Here is a 25,450-nt window from a genome sequence, read left to right as displayed (position 1 = left end):
TTGATGATGGCCATTCTGACTGATGTGAGCTGATATCTCATTGTAGTTTTGATTTGCATTTCTCTAATAATTAGTGATATTGAGCATCTTTTCATGTGCTTTTTAGCCATCTGTATGTCTTTGGAGAAATGTCTGTTTAGGTCTTCTGCCCATTTTTTGATTGGGTTATTTTTTTTTATATTAAGGTGTATGAGCTTTTTTTTTTATTTTGGAAATTAAGCCCTGGTTGGTCGCATCATTTGCAAATAGTTTCTCCCAGTCCATACATTGTATTTTCATTTTCTTCATGGCATCCTTTGCTGTGCAAAAGGTTATAAGTTTGATTAGGTCCCAATTGTTTATTTTTGCTTTTATTTCTATTGACTTGGAAGACTGACCTAAGAAAACATAGGTAGAATTTATGTCACAGAATGTTTTGCCTATATTCTCTTCTAAGAGTTTTATGATGTCATGTTTTGTATTTAAGTCTCTAAGACATTTTGAGTTTATTTTTGTGTATGGTGTGAGGGTGTGTTCTAACTTCACTGATTTACATGCAGCTGTACAACTTTCCCAACACCACTTGGTGAAAAGACTTTATTTTCCCATTGTATATTTTTGCCTCCTTTGTTGAAGATTAATTGACCATAGGTGCATGGGTTCATTTCTGGGCTCTCTATTCTGCTCCAGTGACCCATATGTCTGTTTTTGTGCCAGTACCACACTGTTTTGATTACTGTAGTTTTGTAGTATTGTCTGAAGTCTTGGGAGGGTTATGCTTCCAGTTTTGTTCTTTTCCTCAGGATTGCTTTGCAAATTCTGGATCTTTTATGGTTCCATATAAATTTTAGGATTATTTTTTCTAGTTCTGTGAAAAATATCATGGGTGATTTGATAGGGATCACATTAAGTCTGTAGATTGCTTTGGGTAGTATAGCCATTTTAACAATATTAATTCTTCCAAGCCAAGAGCATGGGATATCTTTCCATTTCTTTGAATCATCTTCAGTTTCCTCAGTTTCCTTTATTGATGTTTTATAGTTCTCAGCATATAAGTTTTTTACTTCCTTGGTCAGGTTTATTCCTAAGTATTTTGTTTTTTGGATGCAGTTTTAAAAGGGATCCTTTTTTTACATTCCCTTTCTGAAATTTATGGTTAGTGTAAAGAAATGCAACTGATTTCTGTATGTTAATCTTTATCCTGCTACCTTGCTGAATTCATTTATCAGTTCTAATAGTTTTTGTGTGGAGTCTTTAGGGTTTTCTGTATATAGTATCATGTCATCTGAATATAATGACAATTTTACCTCTTCCTTTCCAATTTGGATACCTTTTATTTTTTTTGTCTGATTGCTGTGGCTAGGATTTCCAATACTATGTTGAATAGAAGTGATGAGAGTGGGCATCCTTGTCTTCTTCCAGTTTATAGCAGGAAGGCTTTCAGCTTTTCACCAGTGAGTATTATATGGCTGTGGGTTTGTCATAAATAGCTTTTTAGATTGGCATGCTTTATATTACCCCATACATCTTATATTGCTTTAATTTTTTTCACTTGGCTTTCTGTTTGCTGTTCTGATTGTGTGATTTCCATTAGTCTGTCTTCCATATTGCTTATTTGTTCTGCATTATTCAATTTGCTGTTTGTTGACTTTAGCTCAGCTTTTGTCTCAACAAATGAATTTTCTAATTTTTCTTGTCTCTTGTTTATATTTTCTAGTTCCTTTTCCTGGTAATCTGCATTTCTGTCAATAGCCTTTCTTACTTTCTTCAGTATTTTCATTATCTCCTTTTTGAACTTGATGTCTGTTAGACTGAAGGAGTCTGTTTCATTGTCTTTGACTGGCAATCTCTTGATCTTTTTATCGGGAGTGGTTCCTCTGTTTTCTTCATTTTACTTATAGTTCTCTTACTCTATGAGTTTAGGAGAAACAATTATTTCCTAAATAGTTGGAAATATTTTTATATGGGAATGTCCCTGTGTAGCCTGCATGGGTTTAATATTTTTGGTGAGAGAGTTGTTTTTTCTATGGATGCCTGCTATTGTCTCCTCGATAGGGGGTGTGACTGGGGTTGTGGTGGCCAGAGCCTGCACTGAATATTGAGCAGGGCCTCCTCTTTGCTCTGTGGTTGTCACAGCCCTATTGGAGGCAAGGTCTGTTCCCCAGTTGTTGGAGTAGAAGCCCCCAGATCCATTTCTGAGCTGTAGTGTGAGGTAAGCAGTATTGGAGCACTCCCACTGGGAGAGGAGCCACTGAGTATTCCTCTGCCAGAGCTGTCCGCTGAGAAGTGTGCTCTGTTGTGTCATCTGTCACCTGTTGTGCAGGCTCACAAAGTACACTATTGTTGGCACTGCCCTCAGCCTCACCTCAACCATGGGAATGCAGGCCGTTGGCCCCGTTGTTCCTCAGGTGCTGGGTTCACAAAGCCACCAGCGCAGATCCGCTGGTGCAGATCCACTGAAGTCAGGTACCAGGACTGCAGTAGTTGCACACCTGAACCTGCCGTGGGAGCTACGGATGGAGCCCAGACCCCGGCCCAACTCCATATGCACACACCCACAAAGCCCAGAGCTGCTAAGGCCAGACCCACCCCAGCCAAGGGAGCACCTGTAGCCCACTTGGATGTTCCGCAGGAACTGAGTTTACAAAGCTGGCAGCAGTGGCCTAAACCCACAGATCACACAGCCACAGGGAGAGGACTCAGATATCAGCCCTGCTTCCTAAGTCACACGGCCCCTGGGGATCAGCTCTGATTTCAGCCCCGCCTCTGTGTGTGGGCAACTCGCTGGCACTTGCATGCTCCCAGAGCTCGTAGAGGCAGCACTGAGCCTGCTGAGAGCTCACTGAGAAAGAAGCAGCGTTGGCAGGCACTGCCCCTTAACAGTGGGGTTTCAGTGGCAGCAGCACACCTGCTGTGAGTGCGCCAAGAGTGAGGCTGCTATGGCGGGCCCTGCCCTTCCCTTTGTGCACCCCTTAACAATGGTGCTTCACTTCTGTGGCAGGCCCGGGCCACAGTCCAGCCCCTTCAGGCTGTCTCCGTGCAGCCAACCCCAGTCCTCTCCCTGCGTCTGTCCTCTGAAGCCCGAGCTTTAGCACCCAGCCACCGTACACAAAAACAAAAGCAGATCTCAGACTGGGGAGTGCAGGGTGGTGGCAGGGACCATTCGTGCAGGTCTCCGTCTGTTCTGCCTGCTGCAAACCAGCTGCTGCACTCTCCTCCAAGCCTCTGAAGCTCCCTTTCTGTCCCAGTTGATCTCCCTGCCAGTGAAGGGGCTTCCCAGGGTGCAGGAACCTTTCCTCTTTCACTGTTCCCACCCAGGGGCTCAAGTCTTGTCCCGATTCCTTTTTTTTCTTTCATCCTACCCAGTTACATGGAGATCTTTCCTGCAGTTTTGGGTGTCTGAGATCTGCCGGTGTTCAGCAGGTATTCTGTGAGAATTGTTCCACATGTAGACGTATTTTTGATGTATTTGTGGGAGGAGATGAGCTCTATGTCCTTCTATTCTGCAATCTTGATTGGAGCCCTCTAAAATGCATCTTTTTAAAAAAAAATTTTGTTGGAGTATAGTTGATTTATAATGTTGTGTTAGTTTTGGGAGTACAGCAAAGTAAATCAGTTATACATATACATACATTCACTCTTTTTCAGATTCCTTTCCCATATAAGCCATTACACAGTATTGACTACAGCTCTCTGTGCTATACAGTTCATCTTTATTAGTTATCTATTTTATGTATAGTAGTGTGTATATGTCAGTCTCAGTCTTCCAACTTATCCCTCCCCCACCTTACCCTCTGGTAACCATAAGTTTGTTTTCTACATCTGTAACTCTATTTGTGTTTTGTAGATAAGTTCATTTGTACCCTTTTTTTAGATTCCACATATAAGCGATATCATATGATATTTATCTTTCTCTGTGTGACTTACTTCACTCAGTATGACAAACTCTAGGTGCATCCATGTTGCTGCAAATGGCATTATTTTATTCTTTTTTATGGCTCAGTATTATTTTATTGTATATATGTACCACATTTTCTTTATTCATTCCTCTGTCAGTGGACATTTAGCTTGCTTCCATGTCCTGGCTATTGTAAGTAGTGCTGCAATGAACATTGGGGTGCATGTATCTTTTTGAATTATGGTTTTCTCCAGATATATGCCCAGGAATGGGATTGCTGGATCATATGATAGCTCTATTTTTAGTTTTTTAAGGAACCTCCATACTGTTCTCCATAGTGGCTGTACCAATTCACATTCCCACCAGCAGTGCAAGAGTGTTCCCTTTTCCCCACACCCTCTCCAGCACTGATTGTTTCTAGATTTTTTGATGATGGCCATTCTGACTGGTGTGAGATGATATCTCATTGTAGTTTTGATTTGCATTTCTCTAATGATTAATGATGTTCAGCATTCTTTCATGTGTTTGTTGGCAGTCTGTATATCTTCTGTGGAGAAATGTCTATTTAGGTCTTCTGCCCATTTTTGGATTGGGTTGTTTGTTTTTTGTTATTGAGCTGCAAGAGCTGCTTGTAAATTTTGGAGATTAATCCTTTGTCAGTTGCTTCATTTGCAAATATTTTCTCCCATTCTGAGGGTTGTCTTTTCATCTTATTTATGGTTTCCTTTGCTGTGCAAAAGCTCTGAAGTTTCATTAGGTCCCATTTGTTTATTTTTGTTTTTATTTCCATTTCTCTAGGAGGTGGGTCAAAAAGAATCTTGCTGTGATTTATGTCATAGAGTGTTCTGCCTATGTTTTCCTCTAAGAGTTTAATAGTTTCTGGCCTTACATTTAGGTCTTTCATCCATTTTGAGCTTATTTTTGTGTATGGTGTTAGGGAGTGATCTAATCTCATACTTTAACATGTACCTGTCCAGTTTTCCCAGCACCACTTATTGAAGAGGCTGTCCTTTCTCCACTGTACATTCCTGCCTCCTTTATCAAAGATAAGGTGACCATATGTACGTGGGTTTATCTCTGGGCTTTCTATCCTGTTCCATTGATCTATATTTCTGTTTTTGTGCCAGTACGATACTGTCTTGATTACTGTAGCTTTGTAGTATAGTCTGAAGTCAGGAAGCCTCACTCCTCCAGCTCCATTTTTCGTTCTCAAGATTGCTTTGGCTATTCGGGGTCTTTTGTGTTTCCATACAAATTGTGAAATGTTTTGTTCCAGTTCTGTGAAAAATGCCAGTGGTAGTTTGATAGGGATTGCATTGAATCTGTAGATTGCTCTGGGTAGTAGAGTCATTTTCACAATGTTGATTCTTCCAATCCAAGAACATGGCATATCTCTCCATCTATTTGTATCATCTTTAATTTCTTTCATCAGTGTCTTACAGTTTTCTGCATTCAGGTCTTTTGTCTTCTTAGGTAGGTTTATTCCTAGATATCTTATTCTTTTTGTTGCAATGGTAAATGGGAGTGTTTTCTTGATTTCATTTTCAGATTTTTCATCATTAGTGTACAGGAATGCCAGAGATTTCTGTGCATTAATTTTGTATCCTGCTACTTTACCAAATTCATTGATTAGCTCTACTCTAGTAGTTTTCTGGTAGCATCTTTAGGATTCTCTATGTATAGTATCATGTCATCTGCAAACAGTGACAGCTTTACTTCTTCTTTTCCGATTTGGATTCCTTTTATTTCCTTTTTTTCTCTGATTGCTGTGGCTAAAACTCCCAAAACTATGTTGAATAAGAGTGGTGAGTGGGCAACCTTGTCTTGTTCCTGATCTTGTGGAAATGCTTTCAGTTTTTCATCATTGAGGACAATGTGGGCTGTGGGTTTGTCATATATGGCCTCTATTATGTTGAGGTAAATTCCGTCTGCCTACTTTCTGGAGGGTTTTTATCATAAATGGGTGTTGAATTTTGTTGAAAGCTTTCTCTGCATCTATTGAGATGATGATATGGTTTTTTCCTTCAGTTTGTTAATATGGTGTATCACATTGATTGATTTGCATATATTGAAGAATCCTTGCATTCCTGGAATAAACCCCACTTGATCATGGTGTATGATCCTTTTAATGTGCTGTTGGATTCTGTTTGCTAGTATTTTGTTGAGCTTTTTTGCATCTATGTTCATCAGTGATATTGGCCTGTAGTTTTCTTTCTTTGTGACATCCTTGTCTGGTTTTGGTATCAGGGTGATGGTGGCCTCGTAGAATGAGTTTGGGAGTGTTCTTCCCTCTGCTATATTTTGGAAGAGTTTGAGAAGGATAGGTGTTAGCTCTTCTCTAAATGTTTGATAGAATTCGACTGTGAAGCCATCTGGTCCTGGGCTTTTGTTTGTTGGAAGATTTTTAATCACAGTTTCAATTTCAGTGCTTGTGATTGGTCTGTTCATATTTTCTATTTCTTCCTGATTCAGTCTTGGCAGGTTGTGCATTTCTAAGAATTTGTCCATTTCTTCCAGGTTGTCCATTTTACTGGCATAGAGTTGCTTGTAGTAATCTCTCATGATCTTTTGCATTTCTGCAGTGTCAGTTGTTACTTCTTCTTTTTCATTTCTAATTCTATTGATTTGAGTCTTCTCCCTTTTTTTCTTGATGAGTCTGGCTAATGGTTTATCAATTTTATCTTCTTAAAGAACCAGCTTTTAGTTTTATTGATCTTTGCTATCATTTCCTTCATTTCTTTTTCATTTATTTCTGATCTGATCTTTATGATTTCTTTCCTTCTGCTAACTTTGGGGTTTTTTCTGTTCTTCTTTCTCTAATTGCTTTAGGTGCAAGGTTAGGTTGTTTATTCGAGATGTTTCCTGTTTCTTAAGGTAGGATTGTATTGCTATAAACTTCCCTCTTAGAACTGCTTTTGCTGCATCTCATAGGTTTTGGGTCATCGTGTCTCCATTGTCATTTGTTTCTAGGTATTTTTTGATTTCCTCTTTGATTTCTTCAGTGATCACTTCGTTATTAAGTAGTGTATTGTTTAGCCTCCATGTGTTTGTATTTTTTACAGATATTTTCCTGTAATTGATATCTAGTCTCATAGCATTGTGGTCGGAAAAGATACTTGAAACAATTTCAATTTTCTTAAATTTACTGAGGCTTGATTTGTGACCCAAGATATGATCTAGCCTGGAGAATGTTCCATGAGCACTTGCGAAAAATGTGTATTCTGTTGTTTTGGGATGGAATGTCCTATAAATATGAAATAAGTCCATCTTCTTTAATGTATAATTTAAAGCTTATGTTTCCTTATTCATTTTGATTTTGGATGATCTGTCCATTGGTGAAAGTGGGCTGTTAAAGTCCCCTACTATGTATGTGTTACTGTCGATATACCCTTTTATGGCTGTTAGCATTTGCCTTATGTATTGAGCTGCTCCTATGTTGGGTGCATAAATATTTACAATTGTTATATCTTCTTCTTGGATCCATCCCTTGATCATTATGTAGTGTCCTTCTTTGTCTCTTCTAATCATCTTTATTTTAAAGTCTGTTTTGTCTGATATGAGAATTGCTACTCCAGCTTGCTTTTGGTTTCCATTTGCATGGAATATCTTTTTCCATCCCCTCACTTTCAGTCTGTATGTGTCCCTAGGTCTGAAGTGGGTCTCTTGTAGACAGCATATATATGGGTCTTGTTTTTGTATCCATTCAGCCAGTCTGTGTCTTTTGGTGGGAGCATTTAATCCATTTACATTTAAGGTAATTATCGATATGTATGTTCCTATTCCCATTTTCTTAATTCTTTTGTGTTTGTTATTATAGGTCTTTTCTTGTGTTTCTTGCCTAGAGAAGATCCTTTAGCATTTGTTGTAAAGCTGGTTTGGTGGTGCTGAACTTTCTCAGCCTTTGCTTGTCTGTAAAGGTTTTAATTTCTCCATCAAATCTGAATGAGATCCTTGCTGGGTAGAGTAATCTTGGTTGTAGGTTTTTCTCCTTCATCACTTTAAATATGTCTTGCCACTCCCTTCTGGCTTGCAGAGTTTCTGCAGAAGGATCAGCTGTTAACCTTATGGGGATTCCCTTGTGTGTTATTTTTCCCTTGCTGCTTTTAATATGTTTTCTTTGTATTTAATTTTTGACAGTTTGTTTAATATGTTTCTTGGCGTGTTTCTCCTTGGATTTTCCTGTATGGCACTCTCTGTGCTTCCTGGACTTGATTAACTATTTCCTTTCCCATATTAGGGAATTTTTCAACTATAGTCTCTTCAAATATTTTCTCAGTCCCTTTCTTTTTCTCTTCTTCTTCTGGAACCTCTATAATCTGAATGTTGGTGCGTTTAATGTTGTCTCAGAGGTCTCTGAGACTGTCCTCAGTTCTTTTCATTCTTTTTTTTTTTATTCTGCTCTGCAGTAGTTATTTCCACTACTTTATCTTCCAGGTCACTTATCCATTCTTCTGCCTCAGTTATTCTGCTATTGATCCCTTCTAGAGTATTTTTAATTTCATTTATTGTGTTGTTCATCATTGCTTGTTTCATCTTTAGTTCTTCTAGGTCCTTGTTAAATGTTTCTTGCATTTTCTCTATTCTATTTCCAAGATTTTGGATCATCTTTACTATCATTATTCTGAATTCTTTTTCATGTTGACTGCCTACTTCCTCTTCATTTGTTAGGTCTGGTGGGTTTTTATCTTGCTCCTTCATCTGCTGTGTGTTTTTCTGTCTTCTCATTTTGCTTATCTTACTGTGTTTGGGGTCTCCTTTTTGCAGGCTGCATGTTCGTAGTTCCCGTTGTTTTTGGTGTCTGTCCCCAGTGGCTAAAGTTGGTTCAGTGTGTTGTGTAGGCTTCCTGGTGGAGGGGACTATTGCCTGCGTTCTGGTGGATGAGGCTGGATCTTGTCTTTCTGGTAGGAAGGTTCATGTCTGGTCGTGTGTTTTGGGGTGTCTGTGGACTTATTATGATTTTAGGCAGCCTCTCTGCTAATGGGTAGCGTTGTGTTCCTGTCTTGCTAGTTGTTTGGCATAGGTTGTCCAGCACTGTAGCTTGCTTGTTGTTGAGTGGAGCTGGGTGTTGGTGTTGAAATGGAGATCTCTTGGAGATTTTCGCCCTTTGATATTATGTGGAGCTGGGTGGTCCCTTGTGGAACAGTGTCCTGAAGTTGGCTCTCCCACGTCAGAGGCACAGCCCTGACTCTTGGCTTCAGCACCAAGAGCCTTTCATCCACACAGCTCAGAATAAAAGGGAGAAAACGTAGAAAGAAAGAAAGAGAATAAAAGAAAAGAAAATAAAGGAAGGTCCGGCTTCCCTGGTGGCGCAGTGGTTGAGAATCTGCCTGCCAGCGCAGGGGACACGGGTTCGAGCCCTGGTCTGGGAAGATCCCACATGCTGCAGAGCAACTAGGCCTGTGAGCCACAACTACTGAGCCTGCGCATCTGGAGCTTGTGCTCCGCAACAAGAGAGGCCGCGACAGTGAGTGGCCCGCGCACCGCGATGAGGAGTGTTTTTTAAATTAAAAAAAATAAAAAAATAAAAAAATAAAAAGAAAATAAAGGAAGGTAAAATAAAATAAAGTTATTAAAATAAAAAATTATTAAGAAAAAAAAATTTTTTAAGTAAAAAAGAAAAAAAACGGACGGATAGAACCCTAGGACAAATGGTGAAAGCAAAGCTATACAGACAAAATCTCACACAGAAGCATATACATACACACTTAGAAAAAGAGGATAAGGGGAACAAATAAGAAATCTTGCTCTCAAAGTCCACCTCCTCAATTTGGGATGATTCATTGTCTATTCAGGTATTCCACAGATGCAGGGTACATCAAGTTGATTGTGGAGATTTAATCCGCTGCTCCTGAGTCTGCTGGGAGAGATTTCCGTTTCTCTTCTTTGTTCGCACGGCTCCCGGGGTTCAGCTTTAGATTTGGCCCCGCCTCTGCATGTAGGTCACTGGAGGGCATCTATCCTTTGCTCAGACAGGACGGGGTTAAAGGAGCAGCTGCTTCGGGGACTCTGGCTCACCCAGGCCGTGGGGAGGGACGAGTACGGAGTGCGGGGTGAGCCTGCAGCAGCAGAGGCCGGCGTGACGTTGCACCAGCCTGAGGCGCGCCGTGCGTTCTCTCGGGGAAGTTGTCCCTGGATCCCGGGACCCTGGCAGCGGCAGGCTGCACAGGCTCCCGGGAGGGGAGGTGTGGATAGTGACCTGCGCTTGCTCACAGGCTTCTTGGTGGCGGCAGCAGCAGCCTTAGCATCCCATGCCTGTCTCTGGGGTCCGCGCTGTTAGCCGTGGCTCGCACCCGTCTCTGGAGCTCCTTTAAGCAAGCACTCTTAATCCCCTCTCCTCGCGCACCAGGAAACAGAGGCAAGAAAAAGTCTCTTGCCTCTTCGGCAGCTCCAGACTTTTTCACCCCTTCAGGCTGTGTTCACGCCGCCAACCCCAGTCCTCTCCCTGCGCTCTGACCGAAGCCAGAGCCTCAGCTCCCAGCCCCGCCCCGCCCCGGCGGGTGAGCAGACAAGCATCTCGGGCTGGTGAGTGCTGGTCAGCACCGATCCTCTGTGTGGGAATCTCTCCGCTGTGCCCTCCGCATCCCTTTTGCTGTGCTCTCCTCCGAGGCTCTGAAGCTCCCCCTCTCCGCCAACCGCAGTCTCCACCCGCGAAGGGGCTTCCTAGCATGTGGAAACCTTTCCTCCTTCAAGGCTCCCTCCCACGGGTGCAGGTCCCATCCCTATTCTTTTGTCTCTGTTTTTTCTTTTTTCTTTTGCCCTACCCAGGTACGTGGAGAGTTTCTTGCCTTTTGGGAGGTCTGAGGTCTTCTGCCAGTGTTCAGTAGGTGTTCTGTAGGAGTTGTTCCACGTGTAGATATATTTCTGATGTGTCTGTGGGGAGGAGGGTGATCTCCGCGTCTTACTCTTCCGCCATCTTTCCCCTCTCTCATCGGTATCTTACAGTTTTCTGAGTACAGATCTTTTGCCTCCTTAGGTATTCCTAAGTATTTTTATTCTTTTTGATGTGATGGTAAATGGGATTGTTTCCTTGATTTCTCTTTCTGATCTTCTGTTGTTAGTGTGCAGGAATGTGTACTCCACCCAGCAACGCTCTCATTCGTATTAGATGGAGAAATCAAATGCTTTATAGACAAGCAAAAGATAAGGGAATTCAGCACCACCAAACCAGCTCTAAAATGCATCTTAAAATTAAGTTTTTCAAAATCTGTGACCCTAAATTAAAGTAGCTAATAAGTTGCTTTTATTTATATGTATATGTATAGACAGAGGGAAAGACAGATACCATAAGAGATTATGAAACTCAGTAACTGCATATTAATCATAAAGAGCTGTGGGGAGTTTGTTATTTATCCTAATCAAAAGGAAGAAAATTAGAAATATGATTGGCTTAATAGAATTATTTCTTATTTAATAGTTTGAGAAACCTGGTTGTTTAAACAATGCTACTAAAAGGAATATGTTTATAACCTTTGATAGTTATAAAAATTGTAATAGCATGACTCTAAGAGAGTTCTTTTTCTGTCTCTTAAGAAGAGTGAAAGTTTTCCTGAACTTGCATTTTAAGTGGCTACAAAATGTGAAATAATGGGTCACTTATAGAGTATTGACTTATGGTAATTATTTAAGAAAACTGAATGGAAATTATCAGAAAGGACTTGTATTTCAAAAGAAAGAATGTCCCTATCTAGTCATCCCTTCTGCTTATTCTATTCCACTTGGATTGTGGAATGGCCATAGATAATTTTGAAAATATTGCTTTAAAAATTGCACTCTTTTATAGGACATTAAGAAACTTCATAAGCAGATTCAACGATGTTATGCAGAAAATCGACGAGCACTGCATCCTGTGCAGGTATGTTTGGGGAATTTAAAACAAACTTCCAGTTTCCTTTTACATCTTCCTTCGGAAAAGGCACAGGTAATCCTCATTGCTTTTATAAGAAAGAATCTTACAGGTAATCTTTCTTAGAGAACAAAATGCCTATTTGTAAAAATGTTTTATTTTTCTACAAAAATAAAATATTTTAAACATTTTTTCATGTCATTCTCAAACACATTGTGCCCATTCATCATTAGTCTTGTACACACTGACCTGTTCACTGCTGTGTAATTGAACATCTTCATTAAAGGACTTATGCATATTTTCATACCAGTTTCTCAGCTCTCAATTCCTTCCTTTCTGGGGAATGGGGTAACTGCCCCTGGCTGATATGTGCCTTTGTGTCTGTTGGCTAGATTTTTTCTACTTAAAGGGTATTGAGTCACTAATAATTTTGAAAGGTACTTTATTAGCTAGAATGAGGAAGTGATTTGTGAGACTAGTTGGCTGCTCTTAAGAGTAGGGTCATTTTTCTTACTGAATTTGTTTGAATTCTAGGTGACCTAAAAATGAATTCTGGCTCACTGATGTTAAAAACCAGAAAATCTTAATATACTTTTGGTTAGATATTTTCTTCTTATCGAGTGATAGTAATATTATATTTTTACATTCTATATTCTTCTCACCCTTGATTAGATTTGAAATAGGTTTCAGGGTTTAGAGTCAAAGCAAAATTATGAAGATTTCGGACTGGTAAAAAATAACTGTAGTGGCAAAAGGAGGGGAAGGGAAACTTCACATGGAAGCAGGAAGTTTATAGTAAGGTGATCATTAAACAAGAGGCAGATTATAACTGCTTAGAAAACAGGGGCTTCCCTGGTGGCGCAGTGGTTGAGAATCCGCCTGCTGATGCAGGGTACACGGGTTCGTGCCCCGGTCCGGGAAGACCCCACATGCTGCGGAGCGGCTAGGCCCGTGAGCCATGGCCACTGAGCCTGTGCATCCGGAGCCTGTGCTCCGCAACGGGAGAGGCCACAACAGTGAAAGGCCCGCGTACTAAAAAAAAAAAAAAAAAGAAAACAGGATGGAAATGTAGATGGAATACAGAAGTTAGTGGGTTAGGAGATACACAAAAATACATGTCGCTTGTACCACAAATTTATTCTTGCATGTTTAAAGCATGCCATAAATTTATTTTTTTCCAGAATGAAAATATTTTGTGTTTCATTGATAATCAGATGAGTGTATGAGGGAATAAAATATTGACTTTAATAGTCATTTGCTCTCTCTTTCTATACCTGCCAATCTCTTTATCAGTTTTACTTGACAAGCCATGGAGGCCAATTGAAAAAGAACATGGATGAAAATGACAAAGGATGGGTCAACTGGAAGGTAACTAAAATAGATTAACTCTCACATAATTCAAGGTATTTTTATGCTTAAAGGTCTACATTTTTTACCTGAGTTCTACACAGTGCTAATAAATATAAGAGTCAGCAGCTACAAACCCTGCATATCACTGTACCTAAGTTTACCAGTGAGAGAAGCTAAGAGCCTTGAGATATAGTCTGTACTTGCTTTCATGAAATCTCACTTGCTATTTTACTGCCAACTTTAAAACATATTTTTTAAAAAAGGAAAAAATTTAAAGGTCTGTATGCAGTCTCTACCTAGAAAACTGGCTATATACATTATTTATAAGAGGAAGTCACTCTAAAATTTGGAAATGTACTTGCATTCTCTTTCTTCTAAATCTGTGCTATACCATATGGTGTCCATCCACATGTGGCTGTTGAACTCTTGAAATGTGACTGGTCTGAGTTGAGATGTGCTATAAATGTCAAATAGACATTAGTACAAAAAAAAAAGAGAATGTAAAATATCTCCTTAAAATTAAAAAAAACCCACAGTTATTATAAGTTGAAATAACATTTCAGGTATATTGTGTTGAATACACTGTATTATTAAACTTAATTTCATCTATTTCTTTTCACTTTTTTTTAATGTGGCTATTAGAAGATTTCAAATTATATATGTGGCTCACATTTTTTTCTATTGGACTAAACTACTCTCAGTCATTTGCAAAGATGACTAATAGATTGGCTTTAGTACCAGTCCCTAAGGAACCTTAACCCTATTCTACTCAGAGAAGTAGTGGGTTATTCCTACACTTTTTTCCTTTCTCCAAGCCAGTTCTCACCGTGACAGACTTTCCCTATCTCACTTACTAATCCCATAATGACTGCATTTATTTTATTAATAGTCCATAGTATAAAACATTTCCAAAGGTTTTTTAAGTTTTAAAGTACAATATATTTACCAAGTTTTATGTTCATGCCTATTTTCCTAAGAAATAATATAATAAGTTAGAATAGGCATACTTTCAGTTATTTTGTGGCTTGTTAAATTTATTATTTCATACCACCAGTTTTCCAGAGACATGTGAGTTCGCTGGTCTCTAATTATGCACATTCCTCTTGGGGCCCTTATTAAGCATAGGGATCAAGTTTATAATATACCATTTTCCAGAAAAATGGCTGTTTATTAATCAAAGGTATACACCTTAGGTGAGAGGTCTCTACTTCATTTTTGATTTCCCCAAAAATTACTGAGAAATGCCACCTGAGCCTGGCGATGCATCTTCCTTTATTCTTTTGGTGCAATTTGCAAAATTCTGACTGCCAACTGTTGTTCAGTCTTGTACCTCTGACCTGACAGTTTTGGTGAAGATTTCAAATGTGTATCTTTGTGGAAGCAGATGCATGGAATTTATTACATCTGTAAGCCCTTTCCTTTAGATGATTCATGTAGATGGAGAAGGAAGTAATTGGAGAAGGCATTCTTTGGCTGGAGAACAATGTGAGCAAATACATGACAAAAATGCATTTCTTTTGTTGGAACAGAGAAAGATAGGTTAGTGCTATATTCAGGAAAGAATTACTAAGTTAAGGAGTTTGAATTTTACTCTACAGATAAAGATAAAACATGATAGTGTTTTCAGAAAATGAGTGCACCATCCGTATGTGGAAGTAAATTGGAGAGATCTGAGGCTAGAGACAGGGAAATAACATCAGGAGGCTACTTAAATAATTGAGATGTGAGGTGAAAAGATGTTGTAGTAGTAGATTCTAAATAAATAATACATTGTTATAATATTCTTTCAAACTTCCTTTCATATATTTTTTGGATAGGTTTCTCTAGGGAAAAGAAAATAATCATTTTTAGCCAATTTTCACAAAATCCTATTAATAACATCTCTCCCCTTGTGTTTTTTTTTACATCTTTATTGGAGTATAATTGCTTTACAATGGTGTGTTAGTTTCTGCTTTATAACAAAGTGAATCAGTTATACATATACATATGTCCCATATCTTTTCCCTCTTGCGTCTCCCTCCCTCCCACCCTCCCTATCCCACCCCTCTAGGTGGTCACAAAGCACCGAGCTGATCTCCCTATGCTATGCGGCTGCTTCCCACTAGCTAGCTATTTTACGTTTGGTAGTGTATATATGTCCATGCCACTTTCTCACTTTGTCACAGCTTACCCTTCCCCCCTCCCCATATCCTCAAGTCCATTCTCTAGTAGCTCTGTGTCTTTATTCCCGTCTTACCCCTAGGTTCTTCATGACATTTTTTTTTCTTAAATTCCATATATATGTGTTAGCATACGGTATTTGTTTTTCTCTTTCTGACTTACTTCACTCTGTATGACAGACTCTAGGTCCATCCACCTCACTACAAATAACTCAATTTCGTTTCCTTTTATGGCTGAGTAATATTCCATTGTATATATGTGCCACATCTTCTTTATCCATTCATCCGATGATGGACACTTAGGTTGTTTCCATCTCCTGGCTATTGTAAATAGAGCTGCAATGAACATTTTGGTACATTACTCTTTGAATTATGGTTTTCTCAGGGTACATGCCCAGTAGTGGGATTGTTGGGTCATATGGTAGTTCTATTTGTAGTTTTTTAAGGAACCTCCATACTGTCCTCCATAGTGGCTGTACCAATTCACATTCCCACCAGCAGTGCAAGAGTGTTCCCTTATTCTCCACACCCTCTCCAGCATTTATTGTTTCTAGATTTTTTGATGATGGCCATTCTGACCGGTGTGAGATGATACCTCATTGTAGTTTAGATTTGCATTTCTCTAATAATTAATGATGTTGAGCATTCTTTCATGTGTTTGTTGGCAGTCTGTATATCTTCTTTGGAGAAATGTCTATTTAGGTCTTCTGCCCATTTTTGGATTGGGTTGTTGGTTTTTTTTGATATTGAGCTGCATGAGCTGCTTGTAAACTTTGGAGATTAATCCTTTGTCAGTTGCTTCATTTGCAAGTACTTTCTCCCATTCTGAGGGTTGTCTTTTGGTCTTGTTTATGGTTTCCTTTGCTGTGCAGAAGCTTTGAAGTTTCATTAGGTCCCATTTGTTTATTTTTGTTTTTATTTCCATTTCTCTAGGAGGTGGGTCAAAAAGAATCTTGGCTGTGATTTATGTCATAGAGTGTTCTGCCTATGTTTTCCTCTAAGAGTTTGATAGTTTCTTGCCGTACATTTAGGTCTTTCATCCATTTTGAGCTTATTTTTGTGTATGGTGTTAGGGAGTGATCTAATCTCATACTTTAACACGTACCTGTCCAGTTTTCCCAGCACCACTTATTGAAGAGGCTGTCCTTTCTCCACTGTACATTCCTGCCTCCTTTATCAAAGATAAGGTGACCATATGTACGTGGGTTTATCTCTGGGCTTTCTATCCTGTTCCATTGATCTATATTTCTGTTTTTGTGCCAGTACGATACTGTCTTGATTACTGTAGCTTTGTAGTATAGTCCGAAGTCAGGAAGCCTCACTCCTCCAGCTCCATTTTTCGTTCTCAAGATTGCTTTGGCTATTCGGGGTCTTTTGTGTTTCCATACAAATTGTGAAATTTTTTGTTTTAGTTCTGTGAAAAATGTCATTGGTAGTTTGGTAGGGATTGCATTGAATCTGTAGATTGCTTTGGGTAGTACAGTCATTTTCACAATGTTGATTCTTCCAATCCAAGAACATGGCATATCTCTCCATCTATTTGTATCATCCTTAATTTCTTTCATCAGTGTCTTATAATTTTCTGCATAGAGGTCTTTTGTCTCCTTAGGTAGGTTTATTCCTAGATATTTTATTCTTTTTGTTGCAGTGGTAAATGGGAGTGTTTTCTTGATTTCACTTTCAGATTTTTCAGCAGTGAATAGGAATGCCAGAGATTTCTGTGCATTAATTTTGTATCCTGCTACTTTACCAAATTCATTGATTAGCTTTAGTAGTTTTCTGGTAGCATCTTTAGGATTCTCTATGTATAGTATCATGTCATCTGCAAACAGTGACAGCTTTACTTCTTCTTTTCCAATTTGGATTCCTTTTATTTTCTTTTCTTCTCTGATTGCTGTGGCTAAAACTTCCAAAACTATGTTGAATAAGAGTGGTGAGAGTGGGCAACCTTGTCTTGTTCCTGATCTTGTGGAAATGCTTTCAGTTTTTCACCACTGAGGACGATGTTGGCTGGGGGTTTTTCATATATGGCCTTTATTATGTTGAGGAAAGTTCCCTCTATGCCTACTTTCTGGAGGGTTTTTATCATAAATGGGTGTTGAATTTTCTCGAAAGCTTTCTCTGCATCTATTGAGATGACCATATGGTTTTTCTCCTTCAGTTTGTTAATATGCTGTATCACATTGACTGGTTTGCATATATTGAAGAATCCTTGCATTCCTGGAATAAACCCCACTTGATCATGGTGTTTGATCCTTTTAATGTGCTGTTGGATTCTGTTTGCTAGTATTTTGTTGAGCATTTTTGCATCTATGTTCATCAGTGATATTGGCCTGTAGTTTTCTTTCTTTGTGACATCCTTGTCTGGTTTTGGTATCGGGGTGATGGTGGCCTCATAGAATGAGTTTGGGAGTGTTCCTCCCTCTGCTATATTTTGGAAGAGTTTGAGAAGGATAGGTGTTAGCTCTTCTCTAAATATTTGGTAGAATTTGACTGTTAAGCCATCTGGTCCTGTACTTTTGTTTGTTGGAAGATTTTTAATCACAGTTTCAATTTCAGTGCCTGTGATTGGTCTGTTCATATTTTCTATTTCTTCCTGATTCAGTCTTGGCAGGTTGTGCATTTCTAAGAATTTGTCCATTTCTTCCAGGTTGTCCAATTTATTGGCAGAGTTGCTTGTAGTAATCTCATGATCTTTTGTATTTCTGCAGTGTCAGTTGTTACTTCTCCTTTTTCATTTCTAATTCTATTGATTTGAGTCTTCTCCCTTTTTTTCTTGATGAGTCTGGCTAATGGTTTATCAATTTTTTTTATCTTCTCAAAGAACCAGCTTTTAGTTTTATTGATCTTTGCTATCGTTTCCTTCATTTCTTTTACATTTATTTCTGATCTGATCTTTATGATTTCTTTCCTTCTGCTAACTTTGGGGTTTTTTTTGTTCTTTCTCTAATTGCTTTAGGTGCAAGGTTAGGTTGTTTATTCGAGATGTTTCCTGTTTCTTAAGGTAGGATTGTATTGCTATAAACTTCCCTCTTAGAACTGCTTTTGCTGCATCCCATAGGTTTTGGGTTGTCGTGTCTCCATTGTCATTTGTTTCTAGGTATTTTTTGATTTCCTCTTTGATTTCTTCAGTGATCACTTCATTATTAAGTAGTGTATTGTTTAGCCTCCATGTGTTTGTATTTTTTACAGATATTTTCCTGTAATTGATGTCTATTCTCATAGCATTGTGGTCAGAAAAGATACTTGATACCATTTCAATTTTCTTAAATATACCGAGGCTTGATTTGTGACCCAAGATATGATCTATCCTGGAGAATGTTCCATAAGCCCTTGCAAAAAATGTGTATTCTGTTGTTTCGGGATGGAATGTCCTATAAATATCAGTTAAGTCCATCTTGTTTAATGTATCATTTAAAGCTTATGTTTCCTTACTTATTTTCATTTTGGATGATCTGTCCATTGGTGAAAGTGGGCGGTTAAAGTCCCCTACTATGAATATGTTACTGTCGATATACCCTTTTATGGCTGCTAGTATTTGCCTTATGTATTGAGGTGCTCCTATGTTAGGTGCATAAATATTTACAATTGTTATATCTTCTTCTTAGGTCGATCTCTTGATCATTATGTAGTGTCCTTCTTTGTTTCTTCTAATTGTCTTTATTTTAAAGTCTGTTTTGTCTGATATGAGAATTGCTACTCCAGCTTTCTTTTGGTTTCCATTTGCATGTAATATCTTTTTCCATCCCCTCACTTTCAGTCTGTATGTGTCCCTAGGTCTGAAGTGGGTCTCTTGTAGACAGCATATATATGGGTCTTGTTTTTGTATCCATTCAGCCAGTCTGTGTCTTTTGGTGGGAGCATTTAGTCCATTTACATTTAAGGTAATTATCAATATGTATGTTCCTATTCCCATTTTCTTAATTCTTTTGTGTTTGTTATTATAGGTCTTCTTCTTTTCTTGTGTTTCTTGCCTAGAGAAGATCCTTTAGCATTTGTTGTAAAGCTGGTTTGGTGGTGCTAAACTCTCAGCTTTTGCTTGTCTGCAAAGGTTTTAATTTCTCCATCAAATCTGAATGAGATCCTTGCTGGGTAATCTTGGTTGTAGGTTTTTCTCCTTCATCACTTTAAATATGTCTTGCCACTCCCTTCTGGCTTGCAGAGTTTCTGCAGAAGGATCAGCTGTTAACCTTATGGGGATTCCCTTGTGTGTTATTTGTTGTTTTTCCCTTGCTGCTTTTAATATGTTTTCTTTGTATTTAAATTTTGACAGTTTGATTAATATGTGTCTTGGCGTGTTTCTCCTTGGATTTTCCTGTATGGCACTCTGTGCTTCCTGGACTTGATTAACTATTTCCTTTCCCATATTAGGGAATTTTTCAACTATAATCTCTTCAAATATTTTCTCAGTCCCTTTCTTTTTCTCTTCAACTTCTGGAACCTCTATAATTTGAATGTTGGTGCGTTTAATGTTGTCTCAGAGGTCTCTGAGACTGTCCTCCGTTCTTTTCATTCTTTTTTCTTTATTCTGCTCTGCAGTAGTTATTTCCACTACTTTATCTTCCAGGTCACTTATCCGTTCTTCTGCCTCAGTTATTCTGCTATTGATCCCTTCTAGAGTATTTTTAATTTCATTTATTGTGTTGTTCATCATTGCTTGTTTCATCTTTAGTTCTTCTAGGTCCTTGTTAAATGTTTCTTGCATTTTCTCTATTCTATTTCCAAGGTTTTGGATCATCTTTACTATCATTATTCTGAATTCTTTTTCAGGTTGACTGCCTATTTCCTCTTCATTTGTTAGGTCTGGTGGGTTTTTATCTTGCTCCTTCATCTGCTGTTTTTCTGTCTTCTCATTTTGCTTATCTTACTGTGTTTGGGGTCTCCTTTTTGCAGGCTGCAGGTTCGTAGTTCCCATTGTTTTTGGTGTCTGTCCCCAATGGCTGAAGTTGGTTCAGTGGGTTGTGTAGGCTTCCTGGTGGAGGGGACTAGTGCCTGTGTTCTGGTGGATGAGGCTGGATCTTGTCTTTCTGGTGGGCAGATCCACGTCTGGTGGTGTGTTTTGGGGTGTCTGTGGACTTATTATGATTTTAGGCAGCCTCTGTGCTAATGGGTGTGGTTGTGTTCCTGTCTTGCTAGTTGTTTGGCATAGGGTGTCCTGCACTGTAGCTTGCTTGTCGTTGAGTGGAGTTTGGTGTTGGTGTTGAGATGGAGATCTCTTTGAGATTTTCGCCATTTGATATTATGTGGAGCTGGGTGGTCCCTTGTGGACCAGTGTCTTGAAATTGGCTCTCCCACCCCAGAGGCACAGCCCTGACTCCTGGCTGCAGCACCAAGAGCCTTTCATCCACACGGCTCAGAATAAAAGGGAGAAAAAGTAGAAAGAAGGAAAGAGAGAAAGAGAGAGAGAGAGAGAAAGAAAGAAAAGAAAAATGATAAAAAAATAAAATAAGGTGAAATAAAATAAAGTTATTAAAATAAAAAAATAATTATTAAGAAAAAAGTATTTTAAAAAGTAAAACAAACAAACAAACAGAAAAAAAACGGATGGATAGAACCCCAGGACAAATGGTGAAAGCAAAGCTATACAGACAAAATCTCACACAGAAGCATACACATACACACTCACAAAAAGAGGATAAGGTGAACAAATAATAAATCTTGCTCTCAAAGTCCGCCTCCTCAACTTGGGATGATTCGTTGTCTATTCAGGTATATTCCACAGATGCAGGGTACATCAGGTTGATTGTGGAGATTTAATCTGCTGCTCCTGAGGCTGCTGGGAGAGATTTCCCTTTCTCTTCTTTGTTCGCACAGCTCCTGGGGTTCAGTTTTGGATTTGCCTCCGCCTCTGCGTGTAGGTCGCCGGAGGGTGTCTATTCTTAGCTCAGACAGGATGGGGTTAAAGGAGCTGCTGATTCGGGGGCTCTGGCTCACTCAGGCCGGGGGGAGGGAGGGGTACGGAGTCCGGGGCGAGCCTGTGGCGGCAGAGGCCAGCGTGACGTTGCACCAGCCTGAGGTGCGCCATGCATTCTCTCGGGGAACTTGTTCCTGGATCCCGGGACCCTGGCAGTGGCAGGCTGTACAGCCTCCCTGGAAGGGAGGTGTGGAGAGTGACCTGTGCTCGCACACAGGCTTCTTGGTGGCGGCAGCAGCAGCCTTAGCGTCTCATGCCCGTCTCTGGGTCTGCGCTGTTTGCCGCAGCTCGCGCCCGTCTCTGAAGCTCCTTTAAGCAGCGCCCTTAATCTCCCCTTGTGTTTTAAAGGATATCCACATCAAACCAGAGCACTACAGTGAATTCATACAGAAAGAAGACCTGATTTATCTTACATCAGATTCACCTAATGTACTAAAGGAATTAGATGAATCAAAGGCCTATGTGATTGGAGGATTAGTAGATCACAACCATCACAAGGTACTATTAAGTTTTTATTTTTGCTTTTGCTCATACTTAAAATTGATATATCAGTTTTCTTGATAGTAATATCAGTTTTCTTGATAGTAAATACGGATAGTTGATGTTTGAGTGCCTACAATATTTCAGTCACCTTTCTAGCTAAGCAAAGCATTTTGCATATATTAGTTTGCTTTATCCTCACTGCAACCCAGTGAGGTCAGTGCTATAAAAATTTTTTAAATAGGGCTTCCCTGGTGGTGCAGTGGTTGAGAGTCCGCCTGCCGATGCAGGGGACATGGGTTCGTGCCCTGGTCCGGGAAGATCCCACATGCCGCGGAGTGGCTGAGCCCGTGAGCCATGGCCGCTGAGCCTGCACGTCCGGAGCTTGTGCTCCGCAACGGGAGAGGCCACAACAGTCAGAGGCCCACATACAGCAAAAAAATTAAAAAATTAAAAAATAAAACATGCAAACTATTGGTTGAGAAATTTAGCTCTTCTTCCTCCTTCACTCTGTGTTTTTGCTCTTTCAGTCCTGATTAGACCCAGGCTTTAAGGAAGAGAGAAAATTTATATTCAGCATTCTTTTAATTGACAGAAAGTGAAAAATAAAATTTATAGGCAGTTGAACATTTTTTTCAATTCAGGTTTTTATTTAATTTGTGTTTGCCATTTGTGCCTCTTAGTGTTACGTAATTGAAACATAGTTTTATCTTTTAAATTTACGGGAAGAATGATGATGCTTCTCTAGGAATTCAGTTTGTGTACTTTAAGAGAGAAAGGCAGTGTGGAGTGATGAGAAGCTATTTGAGTCAGGAGGCATGAGCCAAGTTTTTCCTTTGGTTCTGCCACTGAGGAACTTTGTGATGGGACAGAGAGCATAATGTCTTTGGTTTCCTCGTTTGTAAACTGGTTAAGACAAATGCCAGCAACATTCTAACTATACTTATTGTCAAGAGAATGTTTCCAAATTAGTGGTTAAACGTACACACACACTTTTTCAGATTATATTCTCTTAACTAAATCTTTCCTAAAAATTATTTATTCTTTCATAGACTTTAAATAATGTAATGTTCTAGCCCAAGTTACAGTGTCTTTGTTTTAGGGACTCACGTATAAACAAGCATCAGAACATGGAATTGATCATGCACAGCTCCCCCTTGGAAATTTCGTGAAGATGAATAGTAGAAAAGTTTTGGCAATTAATCATGGTAAGCTATAAGGGGATAAACTGAAAATGTACCTGAGTGGACACTGTGAAAAATAACATTACATTTACATTTTGGACAAGTAGAAAATATACACCTTTGGAAAACACACAATTGGGGGTACAAAATTATAAAATGTAATCATTTATGATTTGTTTGAATAATATATGCATACTTTAGAAAATTTTGAAAATGTACAAAAGTATAAAGAAAAATAAATAGGTGTAATTTCACTATGCAGAAATACTTTGTAGAAAGTTTTTGGTGTGTTTTCTTCTAGTTCTTTTCCTATGCATATATAATATTATTTATTACATAATTGGATTCTTACTCTAGTGCATAAAATGTTATAAATCTGGGGTGTTTACCCCCATTTATTATTATATTTATTGAATCACTGTTAGTGGCTATGTAATTTTCCATCATCTAAATACACAATAATGTAACCATTCTCCTGTTGTTGATTTCTTTTTCTTTTTACTATTGTAAATATCATTGTAATAGACATCCTCAGACTTAAGTCTTTGCCTGGAGTTTTGCTTTTTAAAATTTTTTTAGTAGAGATTTTTGTTAGTACACAACTACTAATGTGGGCTTTTAAAATTTCTCTATAGCAGGCTCTAGGGAGTTATAGAAACAAACTTATTGATTCAAGGAATGAACTTCTTCTAAGACTTTTGCTAAATTAGTGGAAATTACTTTTCTATCATAAAGTAATCCAAATTTACCCCAGCAGTGTATTAAAGTGAAAGGACATTGGAGATAGTATTTAAAAAAAAAAAAAGCAGGCAAGACACTCCCCAGTGTGAGTGGCACTATATAGGAAAGATAGAAGAAATTTAGGTTAATGCTAACCCTTTTTTTTTCTAGTTTTATGTTAGCACATAAAGGATAAAGAAGTGGAAGGAACAAAGAATAGGAAGGAAACAAAAAAGGTCCTCTATTATAATTGACAACAGATAATGGTAAACCTCTGCGTGCTTAAGAACTGAAATGAGAAAAAGCTACAAAAGAGGTAGCAGCCTTGAGAGCCTTAGGCCTATTGGCTCTGACAGCTAATACAGGAGAAAGAAGTAATAAGAACAAAGTAGTTGTTAGAACATACTAGCACCCTTAACACAAAAGCAGTGTGTTTTAAAGCATGCACCATTGTGATGGACTAGGTTAAGAACACATGGAGTTTGTCTTTGTTGCAGTGTTTGAGATTATTCTGGAATACCTAGAAACAAGAGACTGGCAAGAAGCATTTTTCACTATCTTACCCCAAAGAAAAGGAGCTGTTCCCACAGACAAAGCCTGTGAAAGTTCTTCACATGACAAGAAGTTCACCAGAGTTGAAGGTGGATTGAACAGTGATTCCAGTGAGGAGGAAAATAGAAATGAACTAGATTCACCACATAAGGAAGAAAAGCAGGATAAAGAAAATAGCACTGAATCTACAGTGAACTCTATACTACACTAATGTCATTTTTTTTAAGTTGAAGGAAAATTAGGAGAAAATGAATATAGAATTTCATAGAATATTTCATAGAATATTTGAAATGGAAGAAACTTTTTCTTTTATTTCTGTTATGAATTTTTTTAACTTTCTTTTTTTAGAACTGATAAAAAGCACTAAAAAAGCATTTTTTTGTTTTTGCATAAGTTTAAATGTGTAATTTAAAAAAAAATTTTCTAAGCCTCAAATAAGCATTTCTTGAGAATTTTACCTTATTAGTAAACCTTCATTCTCTTTTATTTACAAGATTGTATTCTTCAGAATGTGCCTTCTGACCTTTCAGTTTTATTATTATATGTTTATATCAATGTCTTTCTGATTTATTGCCTACTTATTTATTTATGGAGGCAGATATCCTAAAACTCCTTTAAGTCTACCAAAATGTTCTGTATGGGTGGTTACCTTCTATTTGCAGCTTTTATATTCAATTTAGTTACTTCAAAGGAATATAGTGATTTTAGGAATAAGTATTGGATTGAGAAACTCAAGAATTGATTTCTTTTGGACTACGGAGCCCATCTCTGTTCTTCCTTTGTAATGCCTTTGTGGTTCTAAAGCAATCACTGAAGAGTTAAGATTCTCTTTAATATATTTTCTTAATTTCAATAATGATGGTAAATTATTTCAATTACAAAATTTAATTTTTCAGGCTATATTATTTTAAAAGGCTGTTGAAGGATCAATTTTGTCATTACCCAAATTTAAAAAGAAACAGTTCTTAAAAAAAAAAAAAACGTAGCTCTTAGCAGATATTCTTTTCCTTCCATATGTACTTCTTTACAATAAAATATATTGGTTCTTAAGCAAATAAAGTTAACTTTATATGTGCATCTGTCTACTATCATATAATAATATTCAAGCTAATGTAAATGTATGTTTCTATAAATAATATAAGCATATATGAAAATATGCATGTAATTGTATATACATCTATTTGTCCATATCATGTATGATTCTCAGTTATTAATCAATGATAATAGGATTGAGTTGCCATACATCTGTTTTATTTGTGTGAATGATTGTGCTGAAAATCGCTAAGGAATTTAAATTTCATAAAGTGCAAAAATCCATAATTCAACATTTGTATGAGGGCATTGGCAAGGGAAGATGGGGCTCGAAAGAGA

At 38.3% G+C, this 25,450-nt stretch overlaps 1 protein-coding gene across 8 annotated transcripts in view; it reads left to right on the top strand.

Annotated features, from left to right (window-relative positions):
• The window catches only part of TRMT10A (tRNA methyltransferase 10A), a 35,711-nt gene extending 10,531 nt beyond the window's left edge, over positions 1–25,180 (top strand). For 7 of the 8 annotated variants that reach the window (XM_081224588.1, XM_081224593.1, XM_081224587.1 and 4 more), the window contains 5 exons: positions 11,658–11,729; positions 13,014–13,088; positions 21,492–21,641; positions 22,726–22,831; positions 24,025–25,180. In XM_081224588.1, the coding sequence (XP_081080714.1) occupies positions 11,658–11,729; positions 13,014–13,088; positions 21,492–21,641; positions 22,726–22,831; positions 24,025–24,290 (669 nt within the window). In that variant the 3' untranslated portion in view covers positions 24,291–25,180. The remainder of the gene's footprint in view (positions 1–11,657; positions 11,730–13,013; positions 13,089–21,491; positions 21,642–22,725; positions 22,832–24,024) is intronic. The other variant, XM_081224586.1, reaches the window with a different exon arrangement.
• The last annotated feature ends 270 nt before the right edge of the window (positions 25,181–25,450 follow it).

Source organism: Mesoplodon bidens (genome assembly GCF_964165515.1).
Source record: "Mesoplodon bidens genome assembly, chromosome: 1".
Lineage (NCBI taxonomy): Eukaryota > Metazoa > Chordata > Mammalia > Artiodactyla > Ziphiidae > Mesoplodon > Mesoplodon bidens.
This window is presented reverse-complemented; position numbering and strand designations above follow the sequence as displayed.